The following is a 20,260-nucleotide window of genomic DNA, read 5'->3' as shown; positions in this document are numbered from 1 at the left end:
TTCCACCATAATTTGCAAATAAATTCATTAAAAATCCTACAATGTGATTTTCTGGATTTTTTTTCTCTGTCTGTCATAGTTGAAGTGTACCTATGATGAAAATGTGCAGGCCTCTCATCTTTTCAAGTGGGAGAACTTGCACAATTGGTGGCTGACTAAATACTTTTGCCCCACTGTATATACTATACCATCTACTGCATATTGCCTATGCCGCACGCCATCGCGCATCCATATATTTATATGTACATATTCTATTCATCCCTTTATATTTGTGTATAAGGTAGTGAATTTGTTAGATATTACTGCATAGTCGGAACTGGAAGCACAAGCATTTCGCTACACTCACATTAATATCTGCTAGCCATGTTTATGTGACCAATAAAATTTGATTTGAAATTAACATTAAATTATCTAGCACCAGCTCTGGTGGACATTCCTGCAGCCAGCATGCCAATTGCATGCTCCCTCAAAACTTGGAGACATCTATGGCATTGTGTTGGTGACAAAACTGCACATTTTAGAGTGGCCTTTTATTGTTTCCAGCACAAGGTGAACCTGTGTAATGATCATGCCGTTTCATCAGTTTCTGCTATATGGAAGAATGTACAGACAGTGTCAAAATCTAATGACTGCAGCTTTCTTCGTCAGCTGTCCAAATGGTTAGCATCAATGGGTATAACTTGATATTAAGAAACACCCATACCAGAAAACACCCTAAATTGCGGTCTGCAATTACACCCTTCTCGGCTCAGCGGCTTTGGAGTAGGGTGACCAACTGTCTATCATGCTGCATAGAGATGGAAAATACAATAGATAATAACATGGTGCAATTTTTTTTTTTAAATAAAACCTGTCCTAGAGGATTGTCTCTCTCTCCCTCCCTCACACAGAGACAAAAAAAAGTTACCCCAGACAGCACAACTTAACCCACAGAGGCAGTGGTCTATAGTCATTGAAATGTCAGTTTATTTTACAACACATTGCAACTGGATAGCACTCATTTCTGCAATAGAGAGAAAAAAAAAACACATAAAAAGACATTTAAATACACATGGATCCAGACACTTTCCATACTGTAGACAGGAGGAGGTTGGTGATGATAGTACGAGTGATTGAGATTGTTTGGCATGAGTGTGTTTCCTGTCTAGGGGGTCAAGGCTAGAAGGGATCCAGCTTTGGTCAAATTAAAATTAAAAGTATATTTTTCCCCCCTTCATTTGAACTAACCCTAACCCTTTTCCTAACCTGCTGCGTATGTTCTAATCTGTTACGAAAAGTCAAATCTGATGTTAATTTGACAAAAGCAGGATCCTTTCTAGCAATGACCTGTCTGGGGGGGGGGGGGGGGGGGGTTATATAGGCAGAGTTAGCTAGTATGTTTGAGAGAGTTCCCATACACTGCTAAGCAATGGGAGTGTTTTAGGTGTCTATCACTGAAGTAAACCTGGTGTCAAAGACAAGGATTTTTTTCCTGGCCAAGTTACCCGACTCAGACAAACTCTGGGCACTAACATGTAAGATTAGATAAAAGAGCGCAAAACAATAACACAGGACAGGGTGAAAGAATCTGGTAGTCCAATCAACACTGTTCTGAGACCGCATTAAACATGTCAATGCACATCCAAGCTTTGAGAAGAAAAAAAATACAATCACTAAAATATTTGACGCTTTGAACTGTGTTGTATTATTATTCAGTGGTGGGATGTTGTTACAAAGAGGTAACATGCACATATAGGTAAATCAATTTGCCTCGTATTAACCAGCATGTGTATTCTATTCTTTGTATTTTGGAGAATCTACCACAAAATTAACAAAACACATCGTACGGCGTGTGGATAGAGCAGAAAGGACAAAGCAGACACCCGATCACTAATGCACATAGACGGTGCCGCCTGCAACAGATAAAGTGCAACACTGGTGCAACTCAGAGGCAAGGTGAGTGACTACAGGACTGACTGAAACCTCACCAATCGGTTAGAACTGATAACAGGAGGAGCTGCGATTGGCAGTGTATTAGGTTACCGTTCCACTCAAAAGTAGAGCGTGTACATATGACACTTAACGGTAAGTGTCCCTTTGTATACAGTATCTGCGAGACAACATTCATGCCTGACAGACAGTTAATTCTGTCTACCACAGCAACTCACAGTACCTTAAAACAACTCTACAGTAGTACCCATCTGTGTGTATGCACTCCTATCTGTACTGCAAAGTTTGATGCGTTTCTTACATATGAAAAGTTCTGTGGTTTGTGTTTGACTTGTCTATACAGTGCAGGGCAGTGGATGTCACATGCAGGGGTTGATGATTGTACTGGACCGGAATCGTGATATTGGAGGGGTGTGGCTTTTATTCTTTACCAAGTCTCAAAACTCTTAAGTCGCCTCCTCTCCCTCATCACTGATTGGTTAAACAGAGCTCATTAACAAGTACTTTTACCTTACAGATCAGTGATAAGGAGAGGGAGGAAGCCATTAAAGAATATTGAGACATCCCATATCTTTAAAAACACAGCATGTCCCCCTGTCCTCTCAACCCCTCCCCCTGTCTCTGTAGCTCTTCTTCCCTCTCTCAAGTTACTGGAGCTCTTTCATTCTGTTGAGGGCCGAGCCGGCCTGAAACCATTCGATCTGTGTCTCGTTGAAGGTGTGGTTCAGCTGGAACTCATCTTTGGTGCCATCACTGTGCTTCACTACTGTAGACAGGGGCTGGAGGGGCAGGGATACACCATTAGAGATACAGACATGTGAACCTTCTGGAAACAAAGTCCCAGACCCTAATCTGGAGGTGGGCGATTCTGATCCTGGACAGTCTCAAAGCCTACAGACTGGTGTAAGTGCCACTCACCTTTCCTGGGGCGAAGGTTGCAAGTCCTTTGATGGAGATCTTGTCGTCTGGGCGGATCTTGTCGTAGTCAGCGGGGTTCTGGAAGGTCAGGGGCAGCATTCCCTGTTTCTTCAGATTTGTCTCTACAGAGAGAAGGAAAGAAAAAAGGTTAGTTGTATGGATGTTGAAAATGAAGTTGGCGAGAGAAGCAATGTAGATGCAATGCAATGTTCTGCTTACACAAACTGTCCCCTTTAGCCTGTACGCAAGTTACCGTGGATCCTGTTCTAAGTTAACGTGGATATAGGGCTGGGCGATATGGCCAAAATAACATGGTATTCTAAATGTTTGACGGTATTTGATTAATAAAAGTTCTACATTTGCTTTATGAGTAGTGCGTAACACCTATTCTAAATTATACTGTTCAATTCAACAAAAATAATTTCCTGCATTTACATGAATTTCTGCACTCATGAGAATTTCCACAATTAGGGGGGGGGAACACAAAAAACAAACACTAGGCCTCTTTTTTTACCCCTTTTTTCTCCCCAATTTCATGGTATCCAATTGGTCCAGTTAGTCTTGTCTCATCGCTACAACTCCCGCACAGCCTCGGGAGAGCCTCCGAAACACAACACAATCTAGCCACACTGCTTCTTAACAACGCACATCCAACCCGGAAGCCAGCCGCACCAATGTGTTGGAGGAAACAATACACCTGGCGACCTGGTCAGCGTGCACTGCGCCCGGCCTGCCACAGGAGTCGCTAGTGCGCGATGAGACAAGGATATCCCTGCCTGGTCAAACCCTCCCTAACCCGGCCGACGCTGGGCCAATTGTGAGTCTCCCCATGGACCTCCCGGTCACGGCCGGCTGCAACAGAGCCTGGGCTCAAACCCAGAATATCTGGTGTCACAGCTAGCACTGCGCCACCCGGGAGGCCCCTAGGCCTCCTTTTTAACCAAATGTTGCAATTGCGATTTAGATCAAAACACGGGTGAACTTTGGAATCATGGAAATAGAATGTTTATTTTATAGTTAGAATATAAATAATAGTGGTCACTTTGAACACAGTGTTTGCCATGACAACGAATGAAAATGCCTTCGACTAGTTATTGTGACAGGGTTGTAACCAAAGTGATGTTCAGTGTTTCCTATGGGACCCCATAATCTTTGGCTACATTAAATCTTTATTAATGTAGCCAACATATTCATGCTTCGCCTATTCCTCGGATTTAGAAGATACTGTTGCACAAACATGCGGATTTAAGCCTCCACCAGCACTGGTATTAGCTAGCTACGTTTGCTCAGATTCAGTACTTTCATTAGCTAGTTAGCATTAATGGCTAACACAATTTAGCTTAAATTGCTAAGAAAATACAAACTAGCTGTTTGCAGATGTAAGAAACAAACGTGGATTTATATTAAGATCAAAGTGGAAACATTATCATCATCAACATTGTTGCATGTGCTGCACTGACCATTTAACAAACATTCAAATACTGTTACAGAAGGTATAGTAAAAACCCAAACCGGTACGTGCATCAATACCGGTATATAGTCAAATACGGTATACAGCCCAGCCCTAAGTGGCTCTTGTAGTAAGTTACCGTGGATCCTGGCAAAGCTCTTGACAATGATGCATCTTCCTCCCAGGTGCCTGGGCTCCAGGGCTGCATGCTCTCTGCTGGATCCCTCACCGTAGTTGTCATCTCCCACAACCACCCATGACAGACCGTTGGCCTGGGAGAAGAGGAAGGTGAGGGGAGTAAAAAAAAAAAAAAAGGGGAAACCATTAAAATCCCTAATCAATTGCCGTTTCTTACATTGATGGCTAAATGTTTAAGGGAATGCCTAATCGATATCAATCCCTCTTGGACAAAATGATAAAAGGGTCTGAATCTTAACGAGACGGACTTTCAAAGGGAAATTAGAGCGAAAAATACACTTGTTTATCTCAAGTAAGGATGTTGTTTGAGCTAGGGGTCAAGGGTCATTGTTCATCATCCGGGGCGCTTACCTTGTAATGACGGGCGACGTCAGGCACACCGCCGTACTCTCCTGTCAGCTGGTTCTTGATCTTGTTAACGCCGTCGTTCTCGATGTTGACTGCTCCAATTAGCATGTTGTTGGAGATGTTGTCAAGGTGACCACGGAACTTGAGCCATGGACCAGCGGCACTGATGTGGTCTGTGGTGCATTTCCCCTTCACCTGGAGAGAGAGCATGAATGGTGGAATGGGAAAAGGAGAACAAGAGTAAGGGTGACTGGAAAGGATCACATTTAAAAAAAAAAAAAAATTTAAAAAAAAAGAGTCTTCAGTTACAAAATATATTTCGATCTGAACGTTCTAGAATGTCGCACCCTCCTGAACAGACCCCAGATTATCCTTTGACCCCTGACCTTGATGAGGATTTGCAGGTCCTCCAGGTCACCTCCGGCCCATTTGTCAAAGGGCTCCAACAGCTGCAGCCGGGTGCTGGTGGGGCTGACGTCCACCCTCAGCTTTGAGCCACCCTCGGCAGGGGGGTGCTGGTAGGTGTCCTGACCGGGGTCAAAGTCCAACTTGGGCAGCTCGTCTGCACTGGGGGGCTTTAGCTTAAACTTTTCTCCATTGGCGGCCGTAAGGTAATCAACCTCGGGGTTGAAATCCAGGGTTCCTGCGATGGCCAGGGCTGTGACGATCTGGAGGAGCAGAGGACAAGGGAGAGAGAGGCAAGGTGTGTGTGCGCGCAAGTGTATAATATTTCTATGCGAGTGAGAAAAGACAAAGTCAGAAAATAAGGTGCATTTAGCGTCCTAAAAGTACCTCAGGGGAGGCGACAAAGGCATGTGTGGCTGGGTTGGCGTCATTCCTGGCGGTGAAGTTCCTGTTGTAAGATGTGACGATGGTGTTCTTCTCTCCCTTCTTCACATCACGCCTGAACAGAAACATCAACTTAACATTGTATCCCAAATGGCACCCTATTCCCTATATAGTGTACTACTTTTGACCAAAGCCCTACGGGCCATGGTCAAAAGCAGTGCACTACACAGGGAATAGGATGCTATTTGAAACACAACCAATATCTTAAGACACATTTAAGTCTAAATGAATAACAGAATGAACATAAATAGGGCTGTGGCAGTCATGAAATTGTCAGTTGGTTATTGTCATGCAAAAGTCTGCAGGCCTCACAGTAATTGATGTTAATTAACAAACACTTAGCATCTCCAGGCCTCCACACAAAAGCTGCTGATGCGGGTCTTGGCGCCTTTGGAACAAAATCAATTGAATATACACCATCACAATATATCCCTTTAGGACTAACCTAAACAAAAATAATATTGGGTGACCGAGAGTAATCTGTTCTACCAATAAATTGGTAGAAATGTTTAAAACGTGAATTTTTCATTTTTTAGACACATCCTATGTGTTTTAACCAAAGACTATATGCACTGAGCTCGTCTTATGCTTTGAGTGCACCGTTTGATGAAATAATTAAAAGACATGAGTTCGTCCGCAGTTGATTTGATTGTGCTGGGCAGGCTCAGACTTCCTACGCAGTGTTAAAAAAGAAATAAAAAGATATTGAGTGACAGACGAGCACCGGTTGTCTCTCCCACTGTGCCATTATTTTATAGTAAGAATATAATTGAACGTAGCTGAATAAAATAAAAATGATATTTTTCCCCATTCAGGAGCATGCACATAAGTGGTTATCGTATATTGTGTAAAAATTATAATTGGAAAATGGTTCTGTATGCTAGATTTAGAGTTAATTGCTACTTTAGTTGTGAATTATACAAACCTTAAATCAAATGATGCAGTGTATTCGATAAGTATTCAGACCCCTTGACTTTATCCACTGTTACTTTACAGCCTTATTCTAAAATGGATTAAATTGTCACACCCCCCCCCCCCCCCCCCCCTCAATTTCCACACAATACCCCATGACAAAGCAAAAACAGGTTTGTAGAAATTTTTACAAATCTATTAACAATACAAAACTGCAATATAACATTCACATAAGTATTCAGACCCTTTAAGTACTTTGTTGAAGCACTTTTGGCAATGATTACAGCCTCGACTCTTCTTGGGTATGACGCTACAAGCTTGGCACACCTGTATATGTGTAGTTTCTCCCATTCTTCTCTGCAGATCCTCTCAAGCTCTGTCAGGTTGGATCGGGAGAGTCACTGCACAGCTATGTTCAAGTCTGGACTCCGACTGGGCCACTCAAGGACATTCAGATACTTGTCCCGAAGTCACTCCTGCGATGTCTTAGCTGTGTGCTTAGGGTTGTTGTCCTGTTGGAAGGTGATCCTTCACCCCAGTCTGAGGTCCTGAGCGGGTTGTCATCAGGCATCCCTGTGCTTTAGGTAATGAGCGGTGCCAGCTTTCCTGGAGACATGACGCTTGGCATTCAGGCCAAAGAATTCAAGCTTGGTTTCATTAGACTGGAGAATCTTGTTTCTCATGGTCTGGGAGTCCTTTAGATGTCTTTTGGCAAACTCCAAGCAGGCTTTCATGTGCCTTTTACTGAGGTGGCTTCCATCTGGCCACTCTACCATAACGGCGTGAGTAGTGGAGTGCTGCTAAGATGGGAGAACCTTCCAGAAGGACAACCATCTCCACAGAGGAACTCTGAAGCTCTGTCAAGAGTGACCAAGGCCCTTCTCCTCCCCATTGCTCAGTTTGGCTGGGCGGACAGCTCTAGGGGGGAGTCTTGGTGGTTCCAAACTTCATCCATTAAAGAAGAATGGAGGTCACTGTGTTCTTGAGGACCTTCAATGCTGCAGACATACACTGTCAACTGTGGGGCCTTATAGACAGTTGTGTGCCTTTCCAAATCACATCCAATCAATTGAAATTTACCACAGGTGGATTCCAATCAAGTTGTATTGTAGAAACAGCTCAAGGATGATCAATGGAAACAGGATGCACCGGAGCGCAATGTCAAGTCTCATAGCAAAGGGTCTTACTTATGTAAATAAGGCATCTTTTTTTATAAACTATCAAACATTTAAAAATAAAAAAACAGATGTTGCCTGGTCATTATGGGGTATTGTGTGTAGATTGATGAGGAATTGGTTTTATTTGATCCATTTTATAATAAGGCTGTCATGTAACAAAGTGTGGGGGGGGAAAGGGTTCTGAATACTTTCCGAATGCACTGTACGCAATGCATGATGCGACTATCGGCTATTGAGGATTTGAAAAAAGAAAGCTGCCACTACCTTGCCTCAGGCTGCACACGCCGTTTCCTCATATTCTCACCCATCAGAATATTCTCCATTTAATCTTTACTAATATGTCAAATTAGTTTTGATTTAGAATGGCCCATTATTAAATTGGCAAGATAAAAAGACATGTCATCCGTATACACTGGAATAGCGAAGATGCTACTTTCCTGCAGGTATGTTTTTCACTCTGTTGGATAGGTTACTTGAGTAATTTCGCTGCACGACAGAAAAATGACACCCAAACCTGTTACTGCAGATACCCAGTGCTTAATTTGGGAAAGTGAATAGTAACACATTTTCACAATGAAAACATTTGATTAGACTGTTGACAGCCCCTCTGCACACTGGAGAAAGGAATGAAGGAGAGAGTAGAAACTCACCGTGGTGAGATTCTGTAGCTTAAAAGGGTATTGCGTCAGCCTATTTATTTTATTTATACACGTTTTCCTGTCATGTATATTATGCGGTAAGCCATGTATTGTACAAAGACAATCATTATTTTAATTCAGTTCTCTTGGGGGTGTGGGCTTGGGCTCAAATATAGGCCTATGCTTATTAATAAAAAAAACAGCATATGGCTGTTTCGAATTAATCGTCACCTTAGAAAAACGCTGTCCATTTAATTGTGTTAGGCTTTAAAACATCCACAACTGTTTTCCACTCAGTTGCAACCTGTTTAACTTCTTTCTTCAAATTGATCAATCACAGTGAGGTGAGTTTTAAAAGCATATTCCATTTTCATGTGATTTGTGATTATATTTGCATTGATGTCAGAGTGGTTTGAAAGGAGAGTAGAGCCCCTGAGTACCAGGCCATTAGCAACCTGATGAACGTACTACTAATGCATGTCCAGAGAGCATCACTGGAGATTACCGTGACCCAACGGTCACATCGAATTTTACTGAGGCCATGACTCATGACTGCCAGTAATACGATCACCTCAACAGCTCTTAACATAAATGAGTAAGTCAACTAATTATTACCTGTCCCACTGTCCAATGCAGGGTCCACAGGCGTTGGCCAGGACCATTCCACCAACATCACCAAGGATCTTGGACTATAGAACATACAGCTTCAATTAGGAGCAGCTAAAAGAAGTAGTTCCTGCTGAATATATCAACATCAAAGGCTCCAATTACAAATTGGCTACATATGATTCCCTTAAAACTAGAGAGCAGAGTTGTGCCAAAGTTGACATCCTGCTAAGAATCAAGGATGTTAACAATATTTTACAAAAGTTAACCTGTCGCCCTGATTTGCTAGGTGAGTGACCAGCACCCAAGACATCCCTGATCATATCCCCTTCCCCTATACATCTGCCCGTGCCCAGGGACTCACATATCCATCTCGCTCGATTGTGGCGCGAATCTGTTCAGACCCGGGGGTGATGGTGAACGCAGCCTTGCACTTCAGACCTTTGTCCAGGGCCTGTTTGGCCACGGAGGCAGAGCGGCCCATGTCCTCATAACTGGAGTTGGTGCAGCTGCCAATCAGACCTGAGGGGAGGGGACAGAGCTTAAGGAGCCACCTGCTGCATGTCTACTTTCTCAGTAGAAAATCTATAGATCAGTATACAAGGCTAAAGTCAGATGTATAGTTAATAATATAGTAATAGCACAAAAATTGCTCTAAACAGAGACATGGTTGTGAGAGCCAGTGGTCAACTGTGGTCAAAAGGATCTGAAGGCTGCACTGACCCACTTTGACTTCCAGGGGCCAGCCATTTTTCACTGCCGTGGCCCCAATGTCTGCCATGGGGTGGGCCAGGTCAGGGGTGAAGGGCCCGTTGATGTGGGGCTTCAGCTTGGAGGGACAGAGAAAAGTAGCATGGTTAGGTTGGGGGTGTATGAGAGAGAGAGAAAGAGCAGGGGAGGGCACTCACCTCATCTAGGTTGATCTCGACCATTGAGTCGTACTCACAGCCCACGTCAGGAACCAGCAGGTCAGCGTAATCGTCAGCCAGGGCAGCAATGTCTGAGATAGGGATGGCAACCGGTCAGATAAATGGATCAAACATCTCTTTAAAATGAAATGACAACCCTTTCAGGGGAGTGTCCAAATATAGCACCCTATTCCCCTTATAGTGTATTATATAGGGAATAGGGTGCCATTTGGGACACATTCCCAGTACTTCCACAAACATATTCAGCATATAACCGGAGATCATTGCACATCACACACAGGCGTGTTTGACGACATGAACTGACTGACCTCCACGGCCAGTCTTCTCCAGGTAGGTCTTCATGCGGTGGTTATAGGGGAACACAGAGGTAGTGGCTCCAATCTCAGCCCCCATGTTGCAGATAGTGGCCATTCCTAAAACCCACAATGGTCTGTAGGTTACTATAGGCATTTCTACAACACAAAATCACAATGTGGCTTGATAGTAAACACTGATTATGTATGGTGTGAGGAGTACAAAAAAAACAGTACAGTATATTAGATCAGAGATCAGCTGGTCACCATCCTAGATAGATTATAAACTGTCTCATTGACTGCATAACCACTATGAAGTGTGCAGTAGTGTGTAGAGGTAACAAAGTCCTCCCTCTCTCGGACCTGTGCAGGAGATGGAGTCCACCCCAGGTCCGTGGTACTCCACAATGGCTCCAGTACCTCCCTTCACGGTCAGAATCCCAGCAACCTTAAGGATCACATCCTTGGGGGATGTCCATCCTGACAGCTTGCCTGTCAGCTTCACCCCAATAACCTGTCGTTGGAAAACATGGTTAAGTGAGGTTTATGTAGTATCAGTTGTAGAAATGCATTATACCACTGTACTATATTACTGGGGACTTCAGGAAAAAGGTTTCTGTTAAATATAAACTAGGAATCACACTTACATTGGGACACTTGAGCTCCCAGGGGATGCCAGCCATAACATCAACAGCATCAGCCCCTCCCACTCCAATGCAGATGGAGCCCAGTCCGCCACCATTGGGTGTGTGAGAGTCTGTGCCAATCAGCAACACCCCTGGGTAGGCATAGTTCTCCAGGATGATCTGAAATGGTGCAATATGGTAGTCAAATATGGTACTTACCACTGCAAACATAGCTCTTCATTATAAACATGCAATATCTTGTTAACATATTACATTAACATATAATGAAATTCTGGACCTACATTCATAAACAATTTATTGGAATGTAATTATATAATCAAGTGAATGCATTATCATAAATCAACACTAGGAAAAACAGTGCCTTCAAAAGTGTAATTTCAGATTAGCCTCATTACTGTACCTGATGGATTATGCCAGAGCCTGGTTTCCAGAAGCCCACTCCATATTTAGCTCCAGCACTGGCCAGGAAGTTATACACCTCCGCATTAATATCCTAAGGACCAAGAGAAAAGGACAAATATTATTACTGGTACTTTATTCCCTAGTCCTGCCTCCATCCCCCAGGACTGAGGATTTCACATTCTAGTCATTGAGCAGACGCTCTTATCCAGTGCAACTTAAAGGAACAATTAGGGTAAAGTGCGTCGCTCACATAGCCAGCTCGGTATTTGAACCAGTGAACTTTCCGTTACTAGCCCAAAGCCATTAACAGCTAGGCTACCTGCCTCCATCCCCCTGACAAGGACTGAAATATCACAATTTTAGGGGCAGGGTCATTTGGCCTTGCAGAGGTGCCCAACCTGCTAGGTCACCAAGAACATTAACCAAAAGAGACAATAAATGCATTTGAAAAAAGAAAAGCTAGTGTTTTTTGGTTAAGAAAAAAGTACTAAAATAATAAGCTGTCAAAGTGTAGGTGATAGGCTATGCATATTGGCTACAGCCTCATGTCAACACCAACATGAGGGAGACACCAAACTTGAATGAAAAATATAATGTAGGATAATTAATATTATCACCTAAAGGTTTGATTCTGTCAACATACTCAAGATAGGCCAGTGCCTGTTGCGCACCACAATGTGGTGAAGCCATTTTAACCATAAAATGTTTCAAACCTGGACTTTTTAATTTTATGAGGCATGTCTTACCTTACTTCAAAATAGCCTAGTCAAATTCTGGCCATAGGAATGTTGAGGGAATTATTTTTATAAACCCTTCCTCATATCATTGAAACCAGTAGGCTATTTCTCTCATGTTCAACTTTCATTGTCCAGCAGCCAGACACAATCCTAGCTGCAGCTCAATATCTTCCCTCTTTCTAAAAGGATATTTTAATTTGCCACATTTCCCCGCGAATTGCATTTTGGAGTCGCCGCACATATAGCTTACTGCCTTGTGCACGTATACTGTGAAGAGACAACAGTTTATCAACATATTAAGCAAAAAAAAAATAGGATCTTTTGCACCAGCCCAACTGCTTTTAAAACAGTTTTTTTTCATGAATTTGGGATCTAACATCCCACAACGGTTCCAGATTATGTTTGGAATATTTATTTATCGTACAGAACAAGCTGACCAATAGAAAAGGTATATTTTTGTACTATGGGGGGATAGTAGATTGACATAGGCTATTGCTTTTGCTAAATGTTATGCAACTTGTTGACTGAGGAAAAGTAAATGTGGACAGTCCCAATTTATTCAATGTGTGCCTCGACATTAAATAAGAATGACACGCACATTGTATCCCCAGATTATTATACTCAGCCACTTTGGCCGCAAGGAATGGATTTTGTTAGGGGGCATTATGGCCACAAAGGGGGGAGACGGCCGTGGCTGTTGCTGGGAAATTCGAGGCCTGCCCCTGACCTCTCACCTTTGCCCTTGCCAGGTCCTTGGCTCCTCCAATCTGGGCCTCGATCAGATGATCACAGTGGATGGTGGAGGGCACGGCCACCTGGGGCAGGCCACTGCTGATGAACTGCAGCATGGCCATCTGGGCCGTGGCGTCCTGCATGGCCACGCGGTCCGGCCGCAGACGCAGGTATGTACGGCCCCTGGCAATGTCCTGCCCCACAGGGTCATCCAGATGGCCGTAGACAATCTTTTCTGAGAGGGTGAGGGGACGGTTGAGTCTGAAAGGGAGGGCAGAGAGTGTGCAGAGTTACTGTAAAGGGCTACAAGTAGCTCTAATTGTACAGCTGACAATTAACATAAAAAGCCTGCGTTACAGTCCCATCATTGCCTCAGCAAGACATTGAAGTTGGCTTAGTCAGAAACAGAATGGCACCACACTAGAACAGGCCTGCCACCCATCTCGCTGTAAACATAGTGAAACAGGTTCATGTTCTAGTGTAAACAGAGAGGCATACTGACCTCTTGCGCACAATGTTGACATTCTCATTGAGCTTCTCATAGTTGACGAAGTTGCTGGGCTCAAAGCGGCTCATTGACACTTTGGCCTTGGCATTGAAGGCTGCAGACACGTGCAGGCGCCGCACACCCTGGCCCAGGGCAAGCTGGGGACAGAGATAATAATAATTTAAAAAGTAAACATCAAAATAATTTGGGCCTAGAGTTAGATTAGTCTTTGGTTGCTGTACTGTAGCCCATGAGTAAACAACTTGGATGAAAAAGTGTGTCTGCACCCACAATGAAATAAACCATAAAAAAGGGAAGGGTGGGTTTATTACAAAGTTATGCACAAGTGTGTGTATAGAGAGCAGTATGTGGATGGGAGTTGCCAATAAAAACTTTAACATTTTCTTGTTGAGCACATAAAGACTCATTCTAGCTCAAGGTGAAACTGCTCTTCCTGTGCCTCTAGATGGGAGCAGTGGAATTGTATGGCTTTAAGGCCTTTCATTGCATGGAACCAGATGAGATCATATCATTGGCACAATGTGGGGTTAACAAGCATTCGAGAATATATGCATGCGTTTGCCAGCAAATACAAAGACAGAAAGTTATCTGAAAAATTCAAATGTTTAGTCACTAATCAGCACTAAATGAGTCCTTCAATTGAAATCCCTGAACCCAAGCATACAACTGATAGCTACAACAGCTGAGACATACAGCAACATTGTTGTCTTTCTGTGTCACCAGAGGTGCGGTCACTCAAAAGTATGGGGAGGAAACCAGATCTATTTACATCAAACAGCTCTAGAGATTAGATAAAAATAAAAACACCTTAGCATAACGCCAATAAATCCATTTAGACTTTAAATAAAAAAAATAAAAAAGACCAGAAAGTCAAGATTCGTATGACAAACTGCTTTCTAATGACACCCCTCACTCCGGACACTAGTCTAACCGTGTTTTCAATGGACATGCTGCGTCGTGCTTGCCAGCGCCTTTTGCGGTTGCTATGCGCACTAACCTTGCGTTAACCTTGCGACCAACAAACGTGTCCTCGGTTGAAATGACATATAGAGCGCAATGACATCGTACATTAGGGCACCGTCATCCAATTTTCAACGTTACAAATCGCTTTTAAAAAAACATTTGTGTGGAAATGACAAACTTGAGTTCATGACGAAGCTTTGACTCAGGACAAGATGACCTGGGTAGCCGGCAAGAATGATCGTACTCTCTCAGACAAACATAATATATAGACATCAGGTCCACATCCAAAGTGCATTCACTTATATTTGAAGGTGAACTCTCACACATCGATGGTACATAAAGGTGATAAAATGTCACCTACCTGCAGCCGGGCAACGGTGAGACAGTATGTCGCCATTTTGTTCACTGACAAAGATGTGTCGAGCAGAGGTGACGTCAGGTTTTGTAGCCGTCTACGTCGCGTGTCTTTGCAGGAAAATAGATCGCACGTGTAAAGTTGTATTAGAAATATAGCTTTTCTGTGTCCTACTCTAATTTTGAATTCAGAAATGTATATATCATATATTTTCTTAACTAATATGCAACATGAATGCCAAACATTAAATCCTTTATTTTGTATCTAATATTGTGTATACCTAGCTGCAAGGACCCCGGGATGAATTATGTGCAGTTCATATTTATGATTCTCCTTTTGAATTTAGCTAGATTAATTCACTAACATATCCATAACCATAATAATTTAACTAACGTGAAATAATCTAAAATAATATGATCCAAAAAAGGAACTAAACCAAAAGAAAGGAAGAAAGGGTCAAAGTTCAACATAGCCATTGCATGCCCTGCGTTCGACGACAATGGCTAAACATCATCCAGATTTGATATTTTGTAGAAAACAAGCCGGTGTCGGTAAGCTGTTCGTTTTATTTTTACTGCATATGATTTTATTACTACTAACTTCTTGTCAGCAATGATCCGTGCTGTGAATGGGTTATTGCTGTGCTCAAGCCTTTTGTTGATAGGGGCTAGCTAGCTAAGCTAGTACAGTAACCAACATGCTACTAGGAGCAGTTAGCAAATGTTGTTCATTCATTTAGCTAGTTTAACGTTACCATAACTTGCTTCTTCGTCAACCCTTTGGCATGCCTTCTAACGTTATAGTTAGCTATATTCAAGCGAAATTGACTCCAACTTTATGGATTGCATAACGTTACTCGCGTAGCCAGCTTCATGAAATAATTATTTGTTGGCTAAGTTACTGTACAATCATTTTCAGTAACTGATTTCTGTTTACTTTTCAGCTATTGGAAGATTGTGCGAAAAATGTAAGTTTCAATATAACGTTTACAACTTTACATTCATGTCTGTCTCAAATAGGGTCATGTCTCGGGGGTTGTTAAGGGCCGCGACGCTCGGTTTGAACATGAATACATCGCTTGCGGTACGGGTTTTGAAAGCGTAAGGGCTTTATCTTTCACATTGGCAATAAATAAAAGGTTGAATTGATACATTTTTATAGGGTTAGGGTTCCCAAGCGGACACATGTCGATGTTACAGCGCTTGTTTAAGGAAAGCAGATTGAAGACGGTGCACATTAACGTTAGCTTACACCTGTGTAAATGGAAGACAGGCGCCACAAACATTTTGTCACCGAAAAAGACTGCAGGCTGCAGCCGTCTTAAAACTGTGTGTATTTTGCATTTGTGAAATTATTATTTTGATTTGATATGAAAGTAGAGGGATTTTTGTTTCTAGAGCCGTATCGCAATTGAGAATCGATTCACGTTTAGATTGAGTATTTGGCTGGTTTTGGCTTCCAGAGCCAATTCGCCCTTTAAACAGAACATATAAGGTCCTTTCACTAAGGAGTAACGTCAGGCTCATTTAGTCAAATATTGGGCGCCAACCCAGACAGGAAGATCACGTCAGTGGCTCAACCCACTCAAGTGACGCACCCCCCTCCTAGGGACTTCATGAAAGAGCACCAGTAAGCCAGTAACTCAGCCCCTGTAATAGGGTTAGAGACAGAGAATCCCAGTGAAGAGAGGGGAACCAGCCCGGGTGGCTCGTTGCTCCAGAGCCTTTCCATTCACCTTCACACTCCTGGGCCAGACTACACTCAATCATATGACCCACTGAAGAGATGAGTCTTCAGTAAAGACTTAAAGGTTGAGACCGAGTTTGCGTCTCTGACATGGGTAGGCAGACCGTTCCATAAAAATGGAGCTCTATAGGAGAAAGCCCTGCCTCCAGCTGTTTGCTTAGAAATTCTAGGGACAATTACGAGGCCTGCGTCTTGTGACCGTAGCGTATGTGTAGGTATATACGGCAGGACCAAATCAGAAAGATAGGTAGGAGCAAGCTCGCGTCTGTTTCTCAAACTAAGCACTGTAATGTACTTGTCCTCCTGCTCAGTTGTGCACCGGGGCCTCCCACTCTTTTTATTCTGGTTAAAGACAGTTTGTGCTGTTCTGTGAAGGTGGAAGTACTACACAGCGTTGTACAAGATCTTCAGTTTCTTGGCAATTTCTCGCATGGAATAGCCTTCATTTCTCAGAACAAGAATCGACTGACATGTTTCAGGAGACAGTTCTTTGTTTCTGTTCATTTGGAGCCTGTAATCGAACCCACAAATGCTGATGCTCCAGATACTCAACTAGTCTAAAGAAGGCCAGTTTTATTGCTTCTTTAATCAGGACAACAGTTTTCAGCTGTGCTAACATAATTGCAAATGGGTTTTCTAATGATCACTTAGCCTTTTAAAATGATAAACTTGGATTAGCTAACACAACGTGCCATTGGAACACAGGAGTGATGGTTGCTGATAATGGGGCTCTGCACGTATGTAGATATTCCATGAAAAATCTGTTTCCAGCTACAATATCCATTTACAACATTAACAATGTCTACACTGTATTTCTGATCAATTTGATGTTTTATTTTATGGAAAAAGTAGATTTTCTTTAAAAAACAAAGCCCTTTCTATGTGACCCCAAACTTTTGAACGGTTATATATTTCAACACTTTGATGGCTTTGTTTATGTGCATGGCTCAGTTCCAAATTGCATTAACACACTCATCCCTTTCTCCCCACTCTCCCAGGCGATGGAAAGTGTGTGATCTGTGATTCGTATGTGAGGCCGTGCACTCTGGTGCGCATCTGTGACGAATGCAACTACGGGTCGTACCAGGGGCGCTGTGTCATCTGCGGAGGTCCCGGGGTGTCTGATGCTTACTACTGCAAGGAGTGCACCATCCAGGAGAAAGATGTAGGTGTCCTACCCTCTCACCCCTTTCTCACACTCTGCTTGTAAAAGGAGTAGGAAGATCTGCACACTGAATGCTCCTGTATAGTTAATATAATCTACATTGGAATAAACTATATGGGATAATTCAACAGTGTGCAGCAGGTACTTCTTTTACAAGCTCAACCTAATATTTCTTTCTTTCTTAGTTCCAGTCTTTTACTTTTAGATGTGTGTGAATGGTTAGATACTACTGCACTGTTGGAGCTAGGAACACAAGCATTTCGCTACACCCGCAATAACATCTGCTAAATATGTGTATGTGACCAATTAAATTAAATTTGATTTCTACTCCTTTCACAACATTTAATGTTGTAAACAATTTATAGATGTCTAAGCAGGAAATTGAAATGAAAGTGGTTCTATAATTTAGAGTAATTTTCAGCAATCCAGTTTATACCCATTGTCTCACATCAGATAGCGCAACGATTCTGTCGGTTGAGGGATGAGCAGCGCATATGAGTAATACCACCTGTTAGAAGACAATGGTGTACCATAAATATTAGAGGAAAGGAGAAAGCATTTCCCATGGAAAGAGATGATAAAGATTCCTGTCTGTCAAAGTGGTCTTGCTTTCTAATAGTGTTGCACAGGTATACACGCACCAAAACGTCATGATGCCAACATTTTAGAATACCCTAGTACCGTTTCATATGATACTAGTGACTTTTCTGTCAGACCGATCTAAAGAACCTGCTGGCTCCTGTTATACAATGTTTATAAAGTCAGTTGAATTTAAGCAACAGCCACTAGTCTATTGTATGCAGGTTCAATAATATCCACTTCACTTTCATTCACATATCAGTTGTAGCCACATCCCTACCAGCCCTCACTCATCTGCTTCTCCACGTCCGCTCTTCACACACAGCTATTCCTGTCTGTTTTCTTTTTTCATTCCCCCCCCCCACAAATATTATTTATTTGCGATGGCTAGTGGGGATGCAGACCCAGACCCTGATGAGTCTTCTGTTATTAGATTTGTACATTTTGTTCGATTGGAGCAGCGAGCAATGTTGATACATTGTATAATTTCATTTTCCAAGTGGGCGCAGTGGTCTAAGACAATGCATCTCAGTGCTAGAGGTGTACCAACAGCCAACTTGGTATGAATCCAGACTGTATCACAACCTGCCGTGATTGGGAGTCCCATAGGGCGGCGCACAATTGGCCTAGCATCATCCGAGTTTGGCCGGTGTAGGCCGTCATTGTAAATAATAACTGACTTGCCTAGTTAAATAAAATGAAACTTTTTTTTTTCTTTTCACCCCTCTACCAATAACTGCCCTTTGAGGGAAAATGTCCCTCCCTGGTCTTTGTGGTTGAATGTATTTTTGAAATTCACTCTTGGACTGAGGGACCTTACAGATCATTGTGGGGGGGGGGGTACAGAGATGAGGTAGTCATTAAAAAGTCATGTAACTATTATTGCACAGTGTGAGTCCATGAAACTTATGGGATTTGTTAAGTACATTTTTACTCTTGAACTTATTTAGGCTTGCCACGAAAAAGAGGTCTAATACCTATTGACTCAAGACATTTCAGCTTTATTTTATTTTAATTTGTAAACATAAAAAATAACATAATTCCACTTTGACAGTATGGTGTGTTGGCCAGTGATGACAATCTCAATTTCACTAAATGTTTAATTCAGGCTGTAATGCAACAAAATGTGGAAAAAGTCTAGGGGTGTGAATACTTTCTGGGCTCAGAACATGTTCGGCTGGTCATAAAACCTTCCCAATATGTACTACCCGTAAAGCTATTTTTTTTCACACTGAGGTGTCTTGGTTTCTATACTGCCACTCTGGTTTATACCTGCACTAACCATTTGCTACTCTCTCTACACTTCCTGGTTTGACCCTACAGCGAGACGGATGCCCCAAGATTGTGAACCTGGGCAGCTCAAAAACGGACCTGTTTTATGAACGGAAGAAGTATGGCTTCAAGAAGAGGTGAAGACAGGACAGTCCAACATGCTTTGCTTCAGTTTTGTTTTTACTTTTCTTTTTGTAAACATGTTTTGACAATACAATAAAGCTTTCTTTTATATTACTGCAATGTATGTATTTCCCTTTAGTTATAGGAGTAATGATCTAGTGTTCACACTTCTGAATTGAGCGTTAGACATTAAAATTCTAATTTGATATCATGAACTAGAACTGGGGAATGTCCAGCAGGAAGGGTTGACTAACAACTCTCATCACCTGACTCAACAGTGGATTTAAGCGTGGTCTCCTGATTTGAGGTGTGATTCAGTGTTCCATCCCCACTTGCCAATCTAATCAACACCTCTACATTGAAATTAGATAAGTGTTGTGGATGCACAAATGTTTGCTCTATTCACAATTGGCTACAGCCCCATTGTTGGTCTTAGCCACGTCCTCTTTTCATTTCTTCCTTCATACCTCCCCCACCAGATGGCATCTTTTCAGTTTCTCAGAGTGGCTTATGCAACACCAGGGGTGTATTCACAACGAACCAAACGAAACTGAGGGACCTACCTGAATTTGTCCAATAAACTCATTTTTGGTGCGAAAGGTTTTCTGTTTTGAGTAAACCATTGCTATTGCAAAAGGTTGTGGACTGATGATTACACCCCTGGCATGGCCCAAAAAAAAGAGTCCAGTTTATCCCATGGCTAAGTTGAGAAAGATTTGTCCTAAAGCTACTGGTGTGTTCCTTTCTGTGGATGGTTTCAACTGTCCTGTCTAATATTTACAC

The 20,260-nt window shown here is 42.5% G+C and overlaps 2 protein-coding genes across 2 annotated transcripts; one reads left to right on the top strand and one right to left on the bottom strand.

The window, feature by feature from the left end:
- Positions 1 to 944: 944 nt before the first annotated feature.
- On the bottom strand, positions 945 to 14,719 carry LOC109870152 (aconitate hydratase, mitochondrial). The gene is made up of 17 exons (XM_020460516.2): positions 14,599 to 14,719; positions 13,269 to 13,411; positions 12,769 to 13,027; positions 11,296 to 11,388; positions 10,896 to 11,054; positions 10,612 to 10,762; positions 10,264 to 10,368; positions 9,935 to 10,026; positions 9,750 to 9,855; positions 9,391 to 9,548; positions 9,036 to 9,109; positions 5,636 to 5,747; positions 5,230 to 5,511; positions 4,847 to 5,038; positions 4,437 to 4,569; positions 2,848 to 2,969; positions 945 to 2,708 (listed from the first exon to the last, which is right to left on the bottom strand). The coding sequence occupies exons 1-17, from the start codon at positions 14,632 to 14,634 to the stop codon at positions 2,577 to 2,579; spliced, it is 2,349 nt and encodes a 782-aa protein (XP_020316105.1). The 5' UTR covers positions 14,635 to 14,719; the 3' UTR covers positions 945 to 2,576.
- Positions 14,720 to 14,914: 195 nt separating this feature from the next.
- On the top strand, positions 14,915 to 19,597 carry phf5a (PHD finger protein 5A). The gene is made up of 4 exons (XM_020460517.2): positions 14,915 to 15,143; positions 15,536 to 15,559; positions 17,337 to 17,503; positions 19,406 to 19,597. Exons 1-4 carry the CDS (start codon positions 15,092 to 15,094, stop codon positions 19,493 to 19,495), a joined length of 333 nt encoding a protein of 110 aa, XP_020316106.1. The 5' UTR covers positions 14,915 to 15,091; the 3' UTR covers positions 19,496 to 19,597.
- Positions 19,598 to 20,260: the final 663 nt, after the last annotated feature.

Source organism: Oncorhynchus kisutch, linkage group LG25 (assembly GCF_002021735.2).
Source record: "Oncorhynchus kisutch isolate 150728-3 linkage group LG25, Okis_V2, whole genome shotgun sequence".
In the NCBI taxonomy this organism is placed as follows: domain Eukaryota; kingdom Metazoa; phylum Chordata; class Actinopteri; order Salmoniformes; family Salmonidae; genus Oncorhynchus; species Oncorhynchus kisutch.
The sequence above is the reverse complement of the archived record's forward strand: the minus strand, read 5'-3'. Positions and strand labels throughout refer to the sequence as shown.

Coding starts and splice junctions, on each gene's coding strand:
- LOC109870152 (XM_020460516.2), bottom strand. CDS start 14,634: ATGGCGACATACTGTCTCACCGTTGCCCGGCTGCAG. Junction 10,763..10,895: donor GGGAGCTCAAGTGTCCCAAT/GTAAGTGTGATT, acceptor TTCCAACGACAG/GTTATTGGGGTGAAGCTGAC. Junction 9,856..9,934: donor TCGAGATCAACCTAGATGAG/GTGAGTGCCCTC, acceptor TGTCCCTCCAAG/CTGAAGCCCCACATCAACGG.
- phf5a (XM_020460517.2), top strand. CDS start 15,092: ATGGCTAAACATCATCCAGATTTGATATTTTGTAGAAAACAAGCCGGT. Junction 15,144..15,535: donor TAGAAAACAAGCCGGTGTCG/GTAAGCTGTTCG, acceptor TTTACTTTTCAG/CTATTGGAAGATTGTGCGAA. Junction 17,504..19,405: donor GCACCATCCAGGAGAAAGAT/GTAGGTGTCCTA, acceptor TTGACCCTACAG/CGAGACGGATGCCCCAAGAT.